The sequence below is a fragment of the Anguilla rostrata genome, chromosome 5, assembly GCF_018555375.3.
Source record: "Anguilla rostrata isolate EN2019 chromosome 5, ASM1855537v3, whole genome shotgun sequence".
Lineage (NCBI taxonomy): Eukaryota > Metazoa > Chordata > Actinopteri > Anguilliformes > Anguillidae > Anguilla > Anguilla rostrata.
In genome coordinates, this window is record NC_057937.1 from 45,414,936 (window position 1) to 45,434,392 (window position 19,457).

Sequence of the window (19,457 nt, forward strand, 5' to 3'; positions counted from 1 at the left end):
CTAAGACTGCTTCAGTTGTGCACTGTACGAGTGATAGGAAGTCTCTTGGGTGGTGTGGGAGATGCCTGAAGATCTCTTGTTATGTTCCGTTACTCTGCCTTGTTACATAGCGATGAAGATGATGACTACAAGGTAATAATAAACTTTATTTATTGAGCACATTTGGTATACTACTCCAATGCTTTACAAGTTGGCACAAAAGCATCAGGAGTACACTGTGATAAAATAACAAGATGAAGTGATAAAAGAGAGTTAAAAATTAAGCGCACTGATGAGAGTAAGGTACAAAAAAACTGTAGAACAATGATAGAATAAAGGGTAAATTTGTGACAAATGTGATGCTTGTATTTGCTAATGCCGGAAAGGCTTTAGTAATTTGCTTTCTCCCATTACCTTTGATTTATTGGGAAAAACGGCTTTCATTTGTAATTTTTATTCTTTTATTTTTCTCTAATTAACATACATAAATTTTATTTGATCTCGTTTTATCACAATGATTTACTTTTGAAAGCAACCATGACAAATTTGTTGTGTGCGTTTTGCGCAGTTACTCATAATTCTTTTTGGATATGCTGCTTCCTTGATGCATTTTAATACTGTATACAGATGAGGTGATTTACTTGGGTACTTTTAGCTATATGATTTTTGTCCAAAACATTTTTCTGGAACCCTGTAAGATGTAAGAGAAGAACACCTGCAACCCGAATCAAAAGTATTTATAAAAACACTTTATTTATAGCACCTTGCTTTTACAATTCGGGCCTGATTGAACGTGTGCATTTGAACTACTTCTCTTTGTCTGCCAGTGCAAATAAGAAGGATTTGCTCTGGTTATGTGTATTTGTTTGCTACACTGCCTGCGCATTCTTTTGAAATAAATCCAAGATTATCAGATCTGAAGTAACCGCGGTGTCATTTGAGTTAATTTACGATGCGCCAGCCTTTGTGTCTCTCAGCAAAAATATGCTGGCATTGCCACAGAATTAAGCATGGCATTTAAAAAATGGTATAACTTGTATATAAAGAGAGGCCTTAAGGAGGTACTTTTATTCTCTCTATTAATTATTAATGTATTAATTTCTTTGTACTGTCATATGCATTACTCAGAGTAGTGTGAATAATGATCTCCTCTTTTTCACAGTCCCAGAAATCCTGGATAGAAAGCACTTTCACCAAGAGGGAATGTGTGTACATACTTCCAGTTTCAAAAGATCCCCACAGGTATGTGTTTGTGTCCGTCTGGAGTCTGGATAGATCAAGAGTAGCTGAAAAGTTGAATTGTTTTCAAATGTGAAATGCATGCATTGCCCGAATGTACAGATTCCTATTTAAGCGTTCTTTAAGGTAAATCAAGACTGTTGTTTATGTATGAAACATTTTTTCTCACACCTTTTATAATGTGTGCCATCAAGTAGAGCTTCCTGAAAGAGGTTTGAAATGGAGTGGGTTAAAAGCCTGTGGTGAGTGAATGACATTGTCTCTGTGCTGAAATGCAGCATTCGAACAGAGTCACAGCCAGAGCTCAGAACTGCTCTTCCACTTCCAGTCTTAGTCTTCCTCCTCCTGAGCCGGCTTTCCTGTAGCTCTTATTACTGGAATTGCAACGCGCAGTCTTCTGTGTGTTTTGTCTTCATCCTCCATGCTAAGGAGGATGAATCTGAATACTAAGGTGGTGCCACGTATTCAAATTCAAAGAAAATGGCCCTATATTTGGCACTTAACAACCCAACATGAATGGAGCAGAGTTATAATATGCAGAAGCTATTCTTAGTGTTCTCGCTGATGTCATTTAATTGTGACTTCTAATGCTGCTCCATTGCCGACGATGTTTGCTGAAGCTGATGGCTTTCTTACCCTGCCTTATTAAATAAGGATTTCACACGGCATTTTCATATTAATTAAAGCTTTCCCGCTATCCATGATATTTCCTGCTAGTTAAGCCCCAGCAGCCCCTGGTCATCTGTCTTTGCCAGTTCTTGGTTTATTTGCAAGAGAAATGTTTGAGCCTACTTGGTACATCTGACATGTGGCACTGCATGCCCTGATGACAAAGGAGTTTTGTGGAACAGCATAATTAAATGATGTAGGTATCCACTGACATAAACACAGGGTGCTCAATTCTGTGATTGTGGTGTTCTGTAATTCAAGGTTATGGATACCAATGAAGAAGTCTTAAGTCCTGTTTACTCTATGTTACCTCAAATTTATCAGTGGTAAATAGTAAACTATACTGCCTTTTCTAAAATGCATGACTGCTGGAAACCTTGAGGAAATGATCAATTCTCTGTCACCCAGTGAAACTTGTTTGTTGACCTTTTTAGGTAGACCACTATTTTTTGACCCTATGTCTTTTGGCACATAATATGATTGCATCACTTTAAAGTAATGAAAAGAAATAATTAAGCAATGTTTCCTTTTTTTTTCTTTGCAGTAACTTAACCTGCCATTTAGTCCAGTCACAATTATATTTTTAAGGTATTGTGTTGTAATCCAGATTCAGTTTTGATGCATATTGCAAGTATGGTATTTTTTACACTTAAAATGTTTTAAAAAAATGTGTGAACATAAGAAGTGTGTGAAGCTTTTTTTAAATGCACATTTTCCCAAAAATAAAATATTCCACTTCAGAATACTGGGAAAATGGGAAAATTGAGTAACGCAAATAAAGTGAGCAGTTGGTTTCAATTTAGTTCACCATGTGGATGCAGATGCATTCAGTGGAATCTTACAGTTTTATGTGTAATTAAATGGTTTATGAGTAAAAAAGAAAAAAACTGCTGCTAAACCTCTGTATGCAAAACAGAGTCTCACTTTTAGGTATGTGAGCTTCACTGAAAATGAAAATAAGAAGAAAGAGTAAACCCTGTTGATTTTTCCCAGGACAGGCAACACTGTGCTTTGTTGCAGTCACACAGTTTAATAGATTATGTCCTGTATTACTCAGATTTATATTATTTACAAATAAATGCAGATTACAATTTCTTTCTTTTTTTTTCAGATGCCTTCCAGGATGTCAAATTTGCCAGCAGCTTGTGCGGTAAGTTTTCCAATGTTAAATGCCCAGGAGGACACTCTGTTCTCTGGCCTTTTAACCTAGGGAAACATGGTACTGTAGGCAGTTTTACATAATTCAGTTGTACTTCCATACTTGTTGTGATGAAGTATGCCTTTATTTAGTGGTAAAATAAAAAATAATAAAATAAAAAAAAAGTAGAACTATAAGAATCTGTGTTCAGTGCTCCTGTCCCTGGTTCTGTGAATGCATCTGTATAACAAATAAAGGAGCAAAGTGAGGTCAGCTTCAGTGCTGTAACGCTTAGGGTGTAAGCAGCATTTTCCGAAAGCGATTTTAAACACGTCCAGAAAACCTGGTACACAAAACCGCACACCACCCCTCTACAGGAAGCAATCCGCTTTCCAGGCTTTGTGTATCAGGATGCATTACACTCCAGAGTGTTACCTTTGGAGCTTGAGATTCCTGCTGGGGTTGTGTCATGCTTGGCCTCCGCGTTTTATTTTAAAAGGGTGTGTGAGAGTAGCCCTTCTTCTGTACCGGTGTTGAACCAAAAACGGAAGCACAGGGCTAGAACCCGAGCTAGAACCCCACAGCAGGGGGTGATGCGGGGGATGGGGGGTGGCAGCGCTGGGCCCTGACGCGGGGGGGGGCATGGTTTTTTTGCGTTGGCAGGTGCTGCTGCGGACGGCTGGTCCGGCAGCACGCTGGCTTCACCGCCAGCCTGGCCATGAAGTACTCGGACGTGAAGTTGGGTGAGAATGAGATGCCCGAGCTGGAGGAGTGGTCCGTGGAAAAGCACACAGAGGAAAGCCCCACCGATGCGTACGGCGTCATCAACTTTCAGGGAGGATCCCATTCCTACAGAGCCAAGGTGCGTAGCGAGAGCTGCTGTAGCTCTTCCACTTAACAGATGTGCGGGAAGCCAGGTCTTACTGGCGTTGTTTTTGCCGCACCATTTGTTGAGATATTCAAGCCAACTATTCAAGTTATGTTTTTGTCATGTGTATAGTACAAGCACTTCAGAATAAATATTCGAGTTGATTTTCATCTTGACGTGTGTGAACATGCCGAGTTGCAGCAACACTCATCGTTCAGAGTAGATTAGCAGTAAGCTACAGAAGCCTTAAAAATCCCCTAATGTTCATTTTTCTGATATTCCAGTCTGTCGTTCTGTCACTGCTGTAAGATTATCTTTGTTTTAGCAGTATAGGGGCCATTGACATAGGCGAAAGTGCATAACTTTTTTAGATCGCTATATATATGTATTTATAATTAAACCACCATGTGAATAATAAAGAATGAAGGCTTAACCTCTCCACAGAGCATTTGTCTCTGCTTTGACCCTCAGAATTCACGCTGTGTGCCCGCTGTGCCTTAGAGCTGGCAACCAGAAAGTGAACTGCGAACTTTACGATCAAATAGCATGTAACAGTGAAAACAATTTAGGATACATGACATCTACCTTTGTTTTTCCATGTTTAAGAGATAAATACTTAAGCTAGAACAATGTGAGGTCAATATAAAGGCTATAAAAAGATTGAAGTAATATCGTTCTTATCTTTTACCCAAGCAGAGTTTTTAGACTCACCGCAAAGGTTGTTGCCTAATATATGTTTTCCCCTTGTATTTATCAAATACAGCATGTGGAGTGGAGTGCATTGTACTTACAATGAGCTAGATAATAATAGTAATATATTAAAAGAGCTGATGAAAATTGCACTCTGCTTTCAAAGGTGATTTTAGCATTTAAAAAAGACAGGTGAAAGGACAAGGAGTAGCATCAACACCTAACTGGGCCTTTCTTTTTTCCTCGGTTGCAGTATGTGCGACTCTCTTACGACTCCAAACCAGAAATGATCCTTCGCCTTATGCTCAAAGAATGGCAGATGGAGCTTCCAAAAATCGTCATCTCTGTCCACGGCGGGATTCAGAACTTCGACCTTCACCCCCGCATCAAGCAGGTGCTCGGAAAGGGCCTGATCAAAGCCGCAGTTACCACGGGTGCCTGGATCCTGACCGGAGGGGTGAACACAGGCAAGAATGAGAGCCCAACCTCAACACAAAGCCCCTTTTACTGCTGAAATGGTGAAATATGGGAGACCGTTATTGGACAAAGCTGTTGATGTCTGGCACTCTCAGCAGAGGTCTGCTCTTTGTATGCTATAATGCAGAACTGCCGGCTGCCGGGACTCAATGATAGTCTTTCTGTGAGCTTAGTGTGTGGTCAATTAACCCAGCTGGTATTTATGTCTAATTACCGATTATAGCTTATATTTATTGTCGAGACAGTCAGGCAGCCGTAGCCCAGTAGATGTTGATGATATCACCAGGGGCTGTTTTGTTTATATATCCCGTTTGGATCTGCTTTTATTTCTACTCATCACTAAATTATGCTGTAAAGAGGGAATTTTTTTTACCATGGATTATTAATGACCCATAAAAGGTCCTTCATGCATATCATGAGTAATGCAGCATTATTCTGAGTGTCTCATTTCTCTTGCTGTGTGTCTATATAAATTTAGTAATGTAAGGCCTGTTACATTATGTGTTCAATGTATTTACTTGTTTATTTTGTTTTTACACTTTTCACTGATTTATTATTATTATTTTTTTCAGGTGTAGCAAAACATGTTGGTGACGCTCTTAGAGAGCACTCTTCCAGATCCTCACGGAAAATTTGCACTATTGGAATAGCTCCATGGGGAGTTATTGAAAACAGGAACGACCTCATCGGAAGAGATGTGAGTCCTATAACAATGACTGAATTAATGCAAACACACCTGTCTATCTTTAGCATGAGTCAGTATTTAAAGAATATTTGAAATAAACTGATGACAGCCGTGTAGCCTTTGCTTTTTAAAGGTATTTATTATGTAAAATGGTTTGTGGTAAAGTACAAACCTTTAGTTCTAGCAGAAACATTTCTGTTATAGTCAATATGCATTAGCTCCTTGCAGTCATGTGGTGCTAATACATGTGACGCAAGCCAAATTTCTCCTTTGGGACCAATAAAAAGTAATAGAGCTTTTGTAGTATCACGGAAAAGTGGGCAAACTGGGAAGACCTGGTGGTGTGATTCGTAGGGCGTGTTTGAATCCCCCATGCAGCCAGTTCACTGCCATCGCACCTTCTGCACTTTGCTCCCGTCTGTTTACCTTTTCCGTTTTCCCTGTGTGATGAAATAAATATTAAAAATTAGTGAGGAGAATGGACTGTCCACTCTCCTCTTTAAAAAAGGAAATGCTAAAAGATGAAACAATGAACACTGAAAAGAGATGTGCAGTATCATAAGTCCTGAAGGGGTATTTTCACCCTAGCTCCATGAATATTGTAAATGTAGTCGGTTAAGAAATGACAAAGCTAAATCAATCAATCTGACGTCCTAAAATAGGTTTCATTGCTCCTGTGATGGTTGATCTTTCTGGGCCCCATTTGATATATGCTGGTGGTGCTGGCATGGTACATGTTTGCAGTTGAGCACGTCTGTCTCCTTATCCAGGTGGTTGCCCCGTACCAAACGCTGCTGAACCCTCTGAGCAAGCTGAACGTGTTGAACAACGTGCACTCTCACTTCATCCTGGTGGACGATGGGACGGTGGGCAAATATGGGGCAGAGGTCAAAATGCGGCGGGAACTGGAGAAGCACATTAACCTGCAGAGGATTCATGCCAGTAAGCCAGTGCTCATAGCTAAACATGGAGACCATTTTGGTCGTTTTTATGGATCTAACGGCACCCACTGGTATGTCGACACTTGCGATATAACACTCATTCATGTTCCATATCGGTTTAATGTACAGTATACACACAGAAACAGGTTTTTTATGTGTGTATACACAAACACATACACACACACTTACACACACACGCACACTCACAAAAACAGAGCAGGAAACTTCAGGCTTAGATATCCAGAAAAGTATCTAGAATTATGATATCTCAATTTAGTCACGGTGGCTATTTTTTATAAATTACCCACTGCAGAAGCAGATTGTAGTGGATGTATGATTATTACCGAGGCTTTAAGTGTAAGGTAATTTTGAGCGCTTAAAATGTTGACCTCATCTGAAATGAGAGGTTAGCTGCACCCAAATAATCATTTCCATTAAGTTCAAAATGCGCGGTGAGTCAGGTGCGTTACATCATGTCCCAAAAGGCTTTGAATCATTCAATTTTCTTTTTTTCTTTTTCGGAGGCAGTTGTCTAGCGAGTAAAGGAGGAGGAAATGTGTTTTTTTGGGGAGGGGGGGGGCTGGCGTGCAGGCGATCGTAACGCGGGGGTGTGCGTTCGCAGGGATCGGCCAGGGCGTGCCGGTGGTGGCGCTCATCTTCGAGGGCGGGCCCAACGTGATCCTGACCGTGCTGGAGTACCTGCAGGAGAGCCCGCCCGTGCCCGTGGTGGTGTGCGAGGGCACGGGCCGAGCCGCCGACATCCTGGCGTACGTCCACAAGCAGACTGAGGAAGGAGGGTAAGACGGACGGGGGCGGGGGGGGGTTATTGGGGGCGGGGGCCGCCACCCTGGGGATTACTCGCAAGCCTGTTTACAACTTTCTGTATAATTAGACAGATTAGACACAACTGCACAGGCACTGCCCATGTTAGTTACAGCTCTGCTCCTCTGGCCTTTTCACCTGTTGCCCAATGCCCCCGAAAACGAGCACTTACCCCCCATCTGGGCCTGCTTCTACCTGTCACGGCTAAAAACCGCTACAGCCAGTCAGCAAATAGCATTTAGTAACAGAATGAACCGTGTCATTTCATTTAAAAAATAATTTATTCTTTATGGAATTTTTGGATTTTGGATTCCGTGTGCAGCAATGAAATATCCAGCTATGAAAAGTGATATATAGAATGTATTCCAAATAAGTCACTGCAGATAACAGCACCTATGAAGTTTTAAATAATGAAATTTTAGTGACTATTAATTTTTTTTACAGCTGATTTTTACTCATAATATTTGTGCAGTTGGAAAAGTGTATTGTTAAAGGAGAGATCCAACTGATGCCATGCGGGTAATATGGAAAATGGCAGCTAATCATGATGTGTTTTTGGTGTCATCCAGGGGTCTTCCTGATGGTGTTGAAGCAGACATCATTGCCACTATTAAAAAAACCTTCAACTTCAGTCACAGCGATGCCATACACCTCTTTCAGACACTGATGGAATGCATGAAGAGCAAAGAATTGGTACATACTAAATGATTTCCTTCAAATTAAGTGTAAAATAAAGTCTAAAAATGTAATCGTAAGCCTGATCGATTCAATTTACCAAATTGTACAGCTGGTATATAGCATTGGTGTTGCAAAAATTCATATTGCAATTACTGTTCTGGTTTGTATTGTCAACTGGAATATTAAGATGCTGTTTGTCAGAGGACAAACATTTTTGTGTAATTTCTTGTTATGTACTGTGTTCTTGAGTAGCTAAACTTTAAATGGTTAACTTAGATAAATTGACTTCAACATGTATTTTCTTTCTGTCCCCTTGTTGATAATGAAAGATAACGGTCTTTCACATTGGTTCAGAGGACCACCAGGACATTGACGTTGCAATACTGAGAGCGCTGCTAAAAGGTGAACCAAATGCGTCTGTTCACTTCTCTTCCAGCTCTGACCCTGCTAACAGCTAAACTAAAGGCTGTGTGTTTAGTCTTCAGGAACAGGTATCTCTCGGGGTTTTGGATATGTCTAATGCGGGGCTGCCCAGCCCTGTTCCTGGAGATTTTCACTTCACCCGTAGCAAAGTACACCTCACTCAGCGGCTAGAGATCTCGCTGGGCTGCTAATGAGAAGAATCAGGTGTGCCAAATTATGTTTGGAATGAAAACCTACAGCGGTGTTGGCCTCCAGGAACAGGGTTGGGCAGCCCCGGTCTGATGGCTCCTGACCGGGCCCTGGGTCTCATCAGTGCAGTCATCTCCACGTCATTCTTTGGCGAGACCGCAAAAATAAAGCTAGCAATCTTACTCAATTACTGGGCCGGGGAGGGCTTTGGGGCGGGGGGGGGGGGCAGTGAGTGAGCAGAATTATGAAACTGTGTTGCATTTAAATCTTTTCATAAACATTTTTTAAAAGAATTGGTGTGTGTTTTTGGGAAACTCTCTCTCTTGTGCCAAGTGGATGACCTGAGCGGAGTAGCTGCTCCGTGCCCGGCCCTGTCACGCACTTCCTGTGGGGATTGAGCTATGCAGCGGGACGGCATCGGGCCAAGCTCAGAGCTTAGGACCCAAGCCTGCAGTTCTGGAGCATGGGGAACTGAAATGAACGGGGCACGGTTACTGTGTCGGGGGTGGGGCGGCTGTTTGTAGGCACTGCCCCCAGATGCCACAGGAGGATTAATTATCTTTGCAGTTCAAGTGACTTCAGGCCTGAGCGGCAGTCTTATCTCACCGTGCTGTATTGTCTTCTTTGCTTCCCCCCCCACTTTCCTTTGTACAGCTGGGCTTTAAAGGAGAGCCAGATTGGTACCCCACCTATGTTGAGCAAACTTCACTTTGTCCTAGTTTTTATAATAGTGTTCATGTTTGGGTGTCCCCTCCCCACCCCCAGTACTAAAATGTAGAATGGTACGGAATGCCCTACTGGTTTCCATAGATGGAGTCATCTGTCTCTCTGTGTTCCTTTGAACGTGTGGAGAACATGTCAAGACGCAATACAAAGCAAAACCATTCGTATTCAAGAGCTCTCCATCTTCATTGTAAGACTAGAAAAATATTTGTTTTACAGACCACTACCCACCATCCATCGCGTATAATCAGTATGGCATCCTCTGCCAAGCCCAGAGACTACAAAGACTGTTTTTTCTTTGAGCAAACAAACACTGTTCCTAAGAAAATGTAGCTTTGGCACATTGTTCCTTTAGTATTCTTGAGAACTGAAATATATGTAAATTACATGAGGATAGTGATGTTAGTTGTTTCTGAATTGTTTCACTGGTCAGATTGCTTTCTGTAAAATGTGCTGCTTTCCCCTGTTAAATTGACTGTAGCATTATTCAGCACTTTGCTGCATTTGGCAGTACTTGTGCTCCTGGCATGTTTTCTTCTGCACATCATGTTGAGTAAATTTGTTTCTGCCGCAAGCTCTGTGTTATAAACCAAAAGGTACGAAGCAAATTGTTCATACTTGCAATAGATTTACACGGGGTCAGCATAGCAGATCAGTATATGCATGTGAACATTTTTCTGTACACTTACTGTTTTCTGGGTTTTATTTAAATGTAGAAAACAAATAGTTAAACTTCCTTTAGATGACCTTGCAGAGGATATTTGTCATTTGTGTGATGTCCCATCAGTCTTAACTCTGTGTACACATCCCTCCAGGCACTGATGCATCTGCGTTTGACCAGCTCGTCCTCACCCTGGCCTGGGACCGGGTTGATATTGCCAAGAACCATGTGTTCGTGTATGGTCAGCAGTTGTTGGTATGTAATTGAGGGAATACTGTTACCATCACTGGCACAAATCCAGCTACTTAAGATTTGATAGCTGTACTTGTGAACCCAGTTTATTGTCTTAACCCTACTGGATGGTCTTGAGGGGTTAAACATTACCCCTAATGCTGTAATCGCCTCAGTAAACAGCATAACTGAAATTCCTAGAAATGTCATGCTCAGATGACGCTTCAGAAGGTTGCTTGATGGCTTTATTGCTCTGTAATGGTGAGGGTTTGTAATAACCATGATTTTTAAAAATAAAACCGAGAAGTGAGAAGTCAACAGGAGGAGTGCAAAATATATTGTGCGAAAAACTACAAGTATGTGAACACCTCTTCTAATTAGTGGTTTCGCTATTTCAGCCACACCCATTGCTAACAGGTACATAAAATCAAGCATACAGCCATGCAATCTCCATTGACAAAACATTGGCAGTAGAATGGGTCGTACTGAAGAGCTCAGTGACTTTCAATGTGGCACTGTCATAGGATGCCACATTTTAAACAAGTTTGTCAAATTTCTGCCCTGCTAGAGCTGCCACAATCAACTGTAAGTGCTGTTATTGTGAAGTGGAAATGTATAGGATCTGTCCTCGGTTGCAACACTTACTACAGAGTTCCAATCTACCTCTGGAAACGTCAGCACATGAACTGTTCATCAAGAGCTTCCATGGCCGAGCAGTTGTACACAAGCCTAAGATCATCATGCGCAATGCCAAGCGTCAGTTGCAGTGGTGTAAAGCACACCGAATAATTTCTGGACGAATGTGGATTTGGCGGAATGCATAGTGTGAACTGTAAAGTTTGGTGGAGTAGGAATAATGGTCTGTGGAAGTTTATAGTTTTGGCTTGGCCCCTTAGTTCCAGTGAAGGGAGTCTTAATGCTACAGCATACAGTGACATTCTAGATAATTGTGCGATTCCAACTTTGTGGCAACAGTTTGGGGAAACTGTTTGTTCCAGCATGCCAATGCCCCCTTGCACAAAGCAAGGTCCATAAAGAAATTGCTTGTTGAGTTTGGTTGGGGAAGAACTTGACTGACCTACACAGAGCCCTGTCCTCTACCTCATCAAACTCCTTTGGGATCAATTGGAATGCTGACTGTGAGCCAGGCCCTACGCCCAACATCAGTGCCCAACCTCACTAATGCTCTTGTGGCTGAATGGAAATGAATCCCCGCTGTCATATTACAAAATCTACTGGAAATCCTTCCCAGAACTATGGAGGCTATTACAGTAGCAAAAAAGGGGGGGGGGGTCCAAGTCCATATTAATGCTCATGGTTTTGGAATGAGATGTTCAGTAAATACATATGGGTGTGATGTCCAGGTGTCCACATACTTTTGGAAATGTAGTGTATATGGTGGTAATTTTGCTTACCAGGAAAATTAATACAAATAAACGTAATGTGTATGTGTTTGTGCACGCGCTGATGTGTGTGTTTCTGCCGTATCCCGTGAAGGTGGGCTCTTTGGAGCAGGCCATGCTGGATGCTCTGGTGATGGACCGGGTGGACTTTGTGAAGCTGCTTATTGAGAATGGAGTGAGCATGCACAGGTTTCTCACCATCACCCGTCTGGAGGAGCTCTACAACACGGTACTGCACCACAGCTGCACAGGAGGCCTCTACGCCACAGCTGGATGTCTTATGCCGTCATTCTTCATTTGCTGTTACATTGTAGTTTAAATCTCTGTGTCTTTGCTTCCTTTGTAGAAACAATCCCCAACAAATCCAACACTCTTTCACCTAGTAAGAGATGTTAAACAGGTAGGCCAAAAATCTTTCTTCAATTATTTGTGATACACACTGTTTCCGTTTTATTTATTTTTTTACAGGTATTGCACATTAGTGGGCTTTCTCTTTTCTCTTATAGGGTAACCTTCCCCCAAATTACAAAATCACACTGATTGATGTTGGCCTTGTCATTGAGTACCTTATGGGTGGAACGTACAGATGCAACTACACACGGAAGCGCTTCAGAATCATTTACAACAATCTTCATGGAAATAGTCGGGTAAATAATTCTAAAACTAACTATATCAGCTTACGGCATAGTATTCAGCTGTCACCCAAGAAAGAATTGTATAGGAAATGAAATTAAATTAGAATGTAAATATTTATGAGTAAACTCTTTACTTCTTGGCTTCTTGTTAATCCTAGAGATGGATTAGAGAAACAACAGTGCTGTGAGAGAGAACGCTTTTTTCCCATGGAATGTCAGATAAAAGGTCTGAAATAAATGCACCAAAAAACTATTATCCTTTTAATGTTTCACCAGCGGTCTGGACGCCACTCATCAAGTGGTGGATCCCATCTGCGTAAAACCCACGAGCCCTTCAGCATCCAGGCAGACAAGAAAGAGAAGACAAGGCACGACCACTTCATTAAGACTGCCCAGCCATACAAACCCAAGGTCCCAAACTTACATGTTGATACAAAATTCCTCCTTGAGCGAGTTTTGTAATTATGCCGATTATCTGCACACTTAATGGCAATAAACATATTTGTCTGTTTATAATGGGTGTTCTGGATGTTCTCACAGTGGTACTCCATGTCTTTGTTAGCTGGAGTCCACAGCAGAGCAGTCCAAGAAGAAGAGTAAGGAGGAGATTGTGGACATCGATGATCCGGAGACCCGGCGGTTCCCCTATCCCTTCAACGAGCTGCTGGTGTGGGCGGTGCTGCTGAAGAGGCAGAAGATGTCTCTGTTTTTCTGGCAGCATGGGGAGGAGTCCATGGCCAAGGCCTTGGTGGCCTGCAAGCTGTGCCGCTCCATGGCCTACGAGGCTAAGAAGAGCGATGTGGTTGACGACACTTCAGAAGAGCTGAAAGAGTACTCAAAGTAAGTCCAGGCCTCAGAAAATGCTGACAAAAACCCCAGCAGCATTTCCCTTGAATTCTGAAGGTGTCTAAGGCAGTGAAACATCTGAGGGATCTGGCTGTGGGTTTTGGAAATGTGAGTCTTGTTGGTGATTGGGAGCTTTTGATTCCAGTGAATTCGGCACGCTGGCAGTGGACCTGTTGGAACAGTCATTCAGGCAGGACGAGACGATGGCCATGAAGCTGCTGACCTACGAGCTGAAGAACTGGAGCAACTCGACGTGCCTTAAGCTGGCAGTGGCCTCCAGGCTGCGGCCCTTCGTAGCCCACACCTGCACACAGATGCTGCTCTCGGACATGTGGATGGGACGGCTCAACATGAGGAAGAACTCCTGGTACAAGGTGCCCAGCCTGCCAAGTCTGCTTGTTGTTTTTTCTTTCACAAGAGGGGCACCATAAAAATGTTGTTTTGGAATTAATCCCAATTAACTTTTTAATGAAAATGGTTTTAGTCATTGCTGAAGACTTGGTGATAAATTGCATTTTAAAAAATTTACTTTTATGAGTGTTATAACCTGGCATCCAGTGAATTAAGGCCAGATGTGTTATTTATATGTGATGTGATTTTTTTCTGTTATCTATATCTGTCTCCCAGGTCATTTTGAGTATTCTGGTGCCACCAGCGATCCTGATGTTGGAGTACAAGACAAAAGCAGAGATGTCTCATATTCCCCAGTCACAGGATGCCCATCAGATGACCATGGAGGACAGTGAGCATAACTTCCAGCATCCAGCGGAAGACATCCAAATGGTATGGGGGATGCATTTTTCCCCCCTTAATTTTGAATGTACCTGTAAAGTATGTTTCTGAAGGTTTCTGTGAATTTTACTTAAGCCAGCATTTACAATGTAAAGCTCTTTAGTTTTAAGCACTGCATACTGATGGGCATGAGCTGGTAATAAACCTTCCCTGTAAAATCCTCTTGCAAAAGGAATCATTGGCTTGGTAATTTGATATAATAATGTAATCACACTAAAAATGTATTAAATCAATTTCATTTCACATATATTAGCTGGGTAGTATTTCTTACGCTGAAATATTGTTTGACTAAAATACTATGATGAAATTTGGTATCATTTCATTCAGAACAAAAACAAAAATTCTACTTTAAAATAGAATAATGATCTAGTAAACTGAATGGTTTTGGTAATGAGATTTATTTCCTTTCTGGAAATAAAAAGGTCAAATCTCACATTCCTATTTTTTTTTTTTTTAATAAATTTGAAAGCAAGCCCAAAGAATTGTGCAGGTTCTGTACAGCCCAAGACAAACCATTAATTAATCACAACGGGACCTATTACAGTGTTAGAAATTATGAAACCTTTTCTTAAGTTGTTGAGTTGCATACTTTTAATGAATGTAGTTTTTTGTTCTTTATTTAGGATGTTTTCAAGGAAGTGAGGTTAAATGAGAACATCGAAGCAAAAAGCGAAACTGAGATCCACATCCGACCAAGAAGGATACCAATCACCAGGAAGTTTTATGCATTTTACCACGCTCCCATTGTCAAGTTTTGGTTCAACACGGTGAGTTGATGCTGGTGACGATTGCCACTGGGTACCCTGGGACCAAGTGGCAGCGTTGACGTGGAAATTTGAGGCAGCTGGGTAACAAGGTCATACTTTTCCAGCAGCGTGATTTGCTCCAGGCGGCTTTCCAGGTGCCCTGTAGTTTAAAATGTAAATGCAGTTTCATTTGCATATCTCAGCAGGGAGTCCATTGTTCCCGACCAAGGGAAAGAGGAAGAGCTGATAAAATCGCGAAACACACGTGACATCGCACTAAAAGCTGATGTATTACTCCCCTCTGGGCCTGTGCTCTCTAGCCCTTGCGTCCACCGCCACACTTGGGCACACATGCGTAGCGATAAAATACCTAAAGTGACAAATTATTGCCTGAATTTCCCATTCTAAACAGTCAAGCTCTGACACTCCTGTAGTATTTATCACTTAAAGGGCTCAGCGTCATACTTTGAAGATGCAGTAACTTGAAGGGCGGGCGGGGAGGGGGGTGGCGGGAGTGTGGACTATTAAAATCAATTTACCCATCCTGCTGTAGCTGGCAGCCGTGGGAAAAGCCTCTGTTTGATGACCGCGACTGAAGTGCAGGGGAGGGAGTTTATCACATCCGCAGACTGGCACCGTTATATTTTGCACCGAGTGCTTTGCATTTGTACTGCTTTGTTACTTTGTGGGTAATGACAGCGTGATTTCACCCCAAGGGAAAAATATCCAGGCAACATAATGATTTACTAAAAAAACAAAAACAAATGGGGTCTCCAGTCACTTCCCAGAAGAAAGCAGTGATGTGTTGAGACAGCAATTGCCTTTGAGTTAGATACAAAATGGCCCCAGTAAAGAAAAGAACTGCTATTTAAGCAGTAAGATGTGATAAATCCGTAATCTGATGTCATTTCTGTAGTTTATCTACCTCTAATAGGTATGTGGGCATGGATTTACCTGCCATACAACATATTTTGACAAGAACTTCACACTTGGGTAGAAAATGAAAAAACAAACATTTGTGTTAGGTCGGAATAGAGTCAGGACTCAGTCCTATTCACAGTGCTGTCTTCCCATTGTGATCCTGCAGCTGGCATACCTTGTGTTTCTGATGCTGTACTCCTACGTCGTCCTGGTGCAAATGCCCAACTGGCCTTCTCCACATGAGTGGGGTGTCATCCTCTACATCTTCACCTCAGCCATCGAGAAGATCCGCGAGGTACAGAAAAAAGTCCCTCTGCAGACTGCTGCTACCTTGGCTCGAAAATGAACAATCCTAATTCACCAGTTCTGGATGTGGTCCCTGATTAGGGGCGGGTATCTTTAATTGGCTTCAGCTTTATTTCTTATCTGCTGATTTCCTTTCTATGCTGTGCACTCATTCAACCTTTCATGTCTTTTTTTTCTTAGATGTTTATGTCTGAAGCTGGAAAAATTGGCCAAAAGGTCAAAGTCTGGTTCAGTGACTATTTTAACATTTCGGACTTCCTTGCAATTGTTACATTCTTTGTCGGGTTTGGCCTGAGATTTGGAACAGGTGATGTCTTTGTTGCCGGAAGAATCGTTTATTGCTTGAATATCATATTTTGGTACGTGCGGCTCTTGGATATTCTGGCTGTGAACCAGCAGGCTGGACCCTATGTCATGATGATTGGTAAAATGGTAAGTAGATTAATGATTTATGTAAGTGAAATCTAATAAGAATCTTTAGTGACTGGCAACCCTGTCATAAATTGTTTTTGTTTTAAAGGCCAGGTTATTTTATTAAATAAATAAGAAAAAAACAGTCGTTAAATGGGTAAAATTTAATTTTGATTGTCATCAGGGAAGGAATACATAAATCATATTGAAAATATGGCTTTCAAAAGTTCACCATTAACTGGAAGCTAAAAATAAATTTAAGGTTTGCAGCTAGATGTGGTTATAATGTGTGAGTCCATATACCGTATTATATATAAAAGTATATGCTTGTGTGTGTACGTGCATGTATGTATATCCACTCTTGATTTGTGATCCTTGAAGTCAGATCTTCTTATGTATTATTTATTGTATATGTACTACATGTAGTTACAAATAGAAGCAAATGTGAAATCGTATCTTTTATATTAAGAAATCAAAAAACACTCATTTTACCCGGGCCAACAAAATCGTGCTTTTCATTCAATAAGTTGCTGTAATTGAAGTAAATGCCACATTGTTGTCTTGAAATTGTAAGTATTTTTGTTGAGTCATTCCGTCCCTTGGTTGTATTTGCAGGTGGCGAACATGTTTTACATAGTTGTGATAATGATAGTGGTGCTTCTGAGCTACGGGGTTCCCAGGAAAGCTATCCTGTACCCAAATGAGGAACCCTCCTGGAAGCTCGCTAAAGATGTTGTGTTCCAGCCCTACTGGATGATGTATGGTGAAGTGTACGCTTACGAAATTGATGGTGAGGGAGCAGTTTGAAAGGTTTTTCTGCAACAGCGAATGAGACCACCTCCAATAAGGGAAATCAGACCTTTCCTCCCATACCAAATGTTCCCATTCTGCTTTTTTTTTGACACAGAATAAAAGAGCCAGAATGCACAAAAAATGTGCTGCGTTCTATAAACCCATTTTGTTTTGTTTTTTTAAAGATAACATTGGGCAATGACCCAGACCTGAACCACAACAAAATGTTTCTTTGAGCCAGTCGTCTTTCTGACTAATCCTGCTATTTCATCCCGCTTCTGTTACAAGTCTCATTATAAAGTTATTGATGACATATATATTTATTGTGTTATTGTGTGTTGGTATATTATGGAAAAATAATTATTTTTATCAGACCACAAGGGATTTAGCGTAAAACACAGATTTTGATATGTTCTGCCTTCCAAAGACAGAGCATTCCATGGGCTATTGTGACCACTGGTCAATTTCATTCATGGGTATGTCCATAGATCATTGTTTTAACCGGGCAAATGAGAAAATGTGGCATCAGCCTACTTTTTTGGAGGTATAGTATAAGTTCATGTCACTTTAATGCTTGTGAACATTTTTTTAAATGTATTTTTTTCTTGTCTTATTTCCCCCTCAGTTTGTGCAAATAACAGTGAGGATCATGTGAAGTCTCTCTGTGGCCCTGGAGTGTGGTTGACACCGCTCCTGCAAGCAGTCTACCTCTTTGTTCAATACATTCTTATGGTTAATCTACTCATCGCTTTCTTCAAGTACGTTGGACTCCTGTTATGAATTTGATTGCTTTGAGTATATGGGAGGGTTTTGTTTTTAAAACATTTTATGCTATGAAATCCTCCATCAGTTCAGGAACGTGCAGACGTATGTGTAGCCTGCTTCCTCTGCTTTTCACTCTTCCGTACACCAGATATTCTGCTTACCAATTTTGCACCTCCTTGCAAGTCTACTGCCCACAGTCCAGACTGGCACAGTCCACAAGATTTAATGTCAAGCCCTGGGGACTACTGGAGTATATTTCTGCACCACTGTCTAGCTCGTTAACTAGATACAGCACCTGGGGGGGCAAGGAGAGTTTGATCTAAACGTGATTGAATCCCGGCTATGGCTACATGAGCTTTGCAAATTTTTGTCAAATCTATTTAAATATATTTAAATTAGACAGAGAGAAATGAGAACTAATCAATGGGGGTGAATAACTTTCTGAATGCACTATACACAGCAGGTTGGGGTTTTGCCAGATCTCATTTATTAAACCTACCATGATTAAATGGCGTGTTTATTCTGTATTCCTTTGTTTTCCCACAGCAATGTGTACATACAAGTGAAATCCATGTCCAATCTGGTGTGGAAGTACCAGCGATACCATTTCATCATGGCTTACCATGAGAAACCAGTCCTCCCTCCTCCACTCATCTTACTCAGTCACCTGGTCTCCCTCTTCTCCTGCATCTGCCGGAAGAGGAAGAAGGGCAGTGGGACATACGGACCAAGTAAGGGCAACCATGTGTGCTCCACCCCCATCAGTTTGAATGTTAACTGTGCATGTATGTTACTGTGTGCAACCAACTAATGTTTATTTCATTTCCTGTCCTAGAACTCTTTCTGACGGAGGAAGACCAAAAGAAGCTCCACGACTTCGAAGAGCAGTGCGTGGAAACGTACTTCCACGAAAAGGATGACCAGTTCCACTCTGGGAGTGAGGAGAGAATTAGGGTCACCTCGGACAGGTCAGCCACATCTTCATTTCCACATTTATGTCCCCCTTGGATGTAACCAGAGCAGAAAATCAAAATATAGCAGTGCTTGGTCAGAACAGGTCATTTGGTCCATCTTGGCTCAGTCTGGAATATGACACATTTTTTTCCAGGAATAATTTGTGCTTGTCCCTAATGATAGACGTACAAGTTATATTAACAGGCCTCCATTTTTCTGAATCGGCACAGTTATATTTTGTTATTCTACTGCCTTGCTTGCAAAGTGGTTTAGAAATAATCTTCCTTAGTTCTTTCGGTCCTCTTGGATATATGCCATCAGGGCCTGCAGCCCTATTTTTCTTATACTTCGGTTATTTTCTCATACTTTATCATCCCGTATCTGAATATCTTGTAAAACATCTTGGATTTTGGATGTACTTGTAGGCTTGTTGGTAACCGCTTATCTTTTGAACCTCTCAAAAAAAGTAACTT

General features: G+C 41.4%; 1 protein-coding gene across 3 annotated transcripts in view; it reads left to right on the forward strand.

Moving 5' to 3' along the window:
- The window catches only part of trpm7 (transient receptor potential cation channel, subfamily M, member 7), a 42,756-nt gene that overhangs the window by 12,958 nt on the left and 10,341 nt on the right, over positions 1-19,457 (forward strand). For 2 of the 3 annotated variants that reach the window (XM_064336524.1, XM_064336526.1), the window contains exons 1-25: positions 67-132; positions 1,142-1,221; positions 2,999-3,037; positions 3,689-3,887; positions 4,837-5,050; positions 5,633-5,757; positions 6,516-6,687; positions 7,309-7,483; positions 8,078-8,201; positions 8,516-8,588; positions 10,337-10,437; positions 11,911-12,045; positions 12,163-12,216; positions 12,323-12,463; positions 12,728-12,862; positions 13,014-13,291; positions 13,443-13,671; positions 13,925-14,080; positions 14,713-14,856; positions 15,923-16,051; positions 16,243-16,494; positions 17,089-17,263; positions 17,891-18,023; positions 18,577-18,761; positions 18,866-18,998. In XM_064336524.1, coding sequence (XP_064192594.1) covers positions 82-132; positions 1,142-1,221; positions 2,999-3,037; positions 3,689-3,887; positions 4,837-5,050; positions 5,633-5,757; positions 6,516-6,687; positions 7,309-7,483; positions 8,078-8,201; positions 8,516-8,588; positions 10,337-10,437; positions 11,911-12,045; positions 12,163-12,216; positions 12,323-12,463; positions 12,728-12,862; positions 13,014-13,291; positions 13,443-13,671; positions 13,925-14,080; positions 14,713-14,856; positions 15,923-16,051; positions 16,243-16,494; positions 17,089-17,263; positions 17,891-18,023; positions 18,577-18,761; positions 18,866-18,998 — 3,632 coding nt within the window. In that variant the 5' untranslated portion in view covers positions 67-81. Of the gene's footprint in view, positions 1-66; positions 133-1,141; positions 1,222-2,998; positions 3,038-3,688; positions 3,888-4,836; positions 5,051-5,632; positions 5,758-6,515; positions 6,688-7,308; positions 7,484-8,077; positions 8,202-8,515; positions 8,589-10,336; positions 10,438-11,910; positions 12,046-12,162; positions 12,217-12,322; positions 12,464-12,727; positions 12,863-13,013; positions 13,292-13,442; positions 13,672-13,924; positions 14,081-14,712; positions 14,857-15,922; positions 16,052-16,242; positions 16,495-17,088; positions 17,264-17,890; positions 18,024-18,576; positions 18,762-18,865; positions 18,999-19,457 lie in introns of those variants that run through there. The other variant, XM_064336525.1, reaches the window with a different exon arrangement.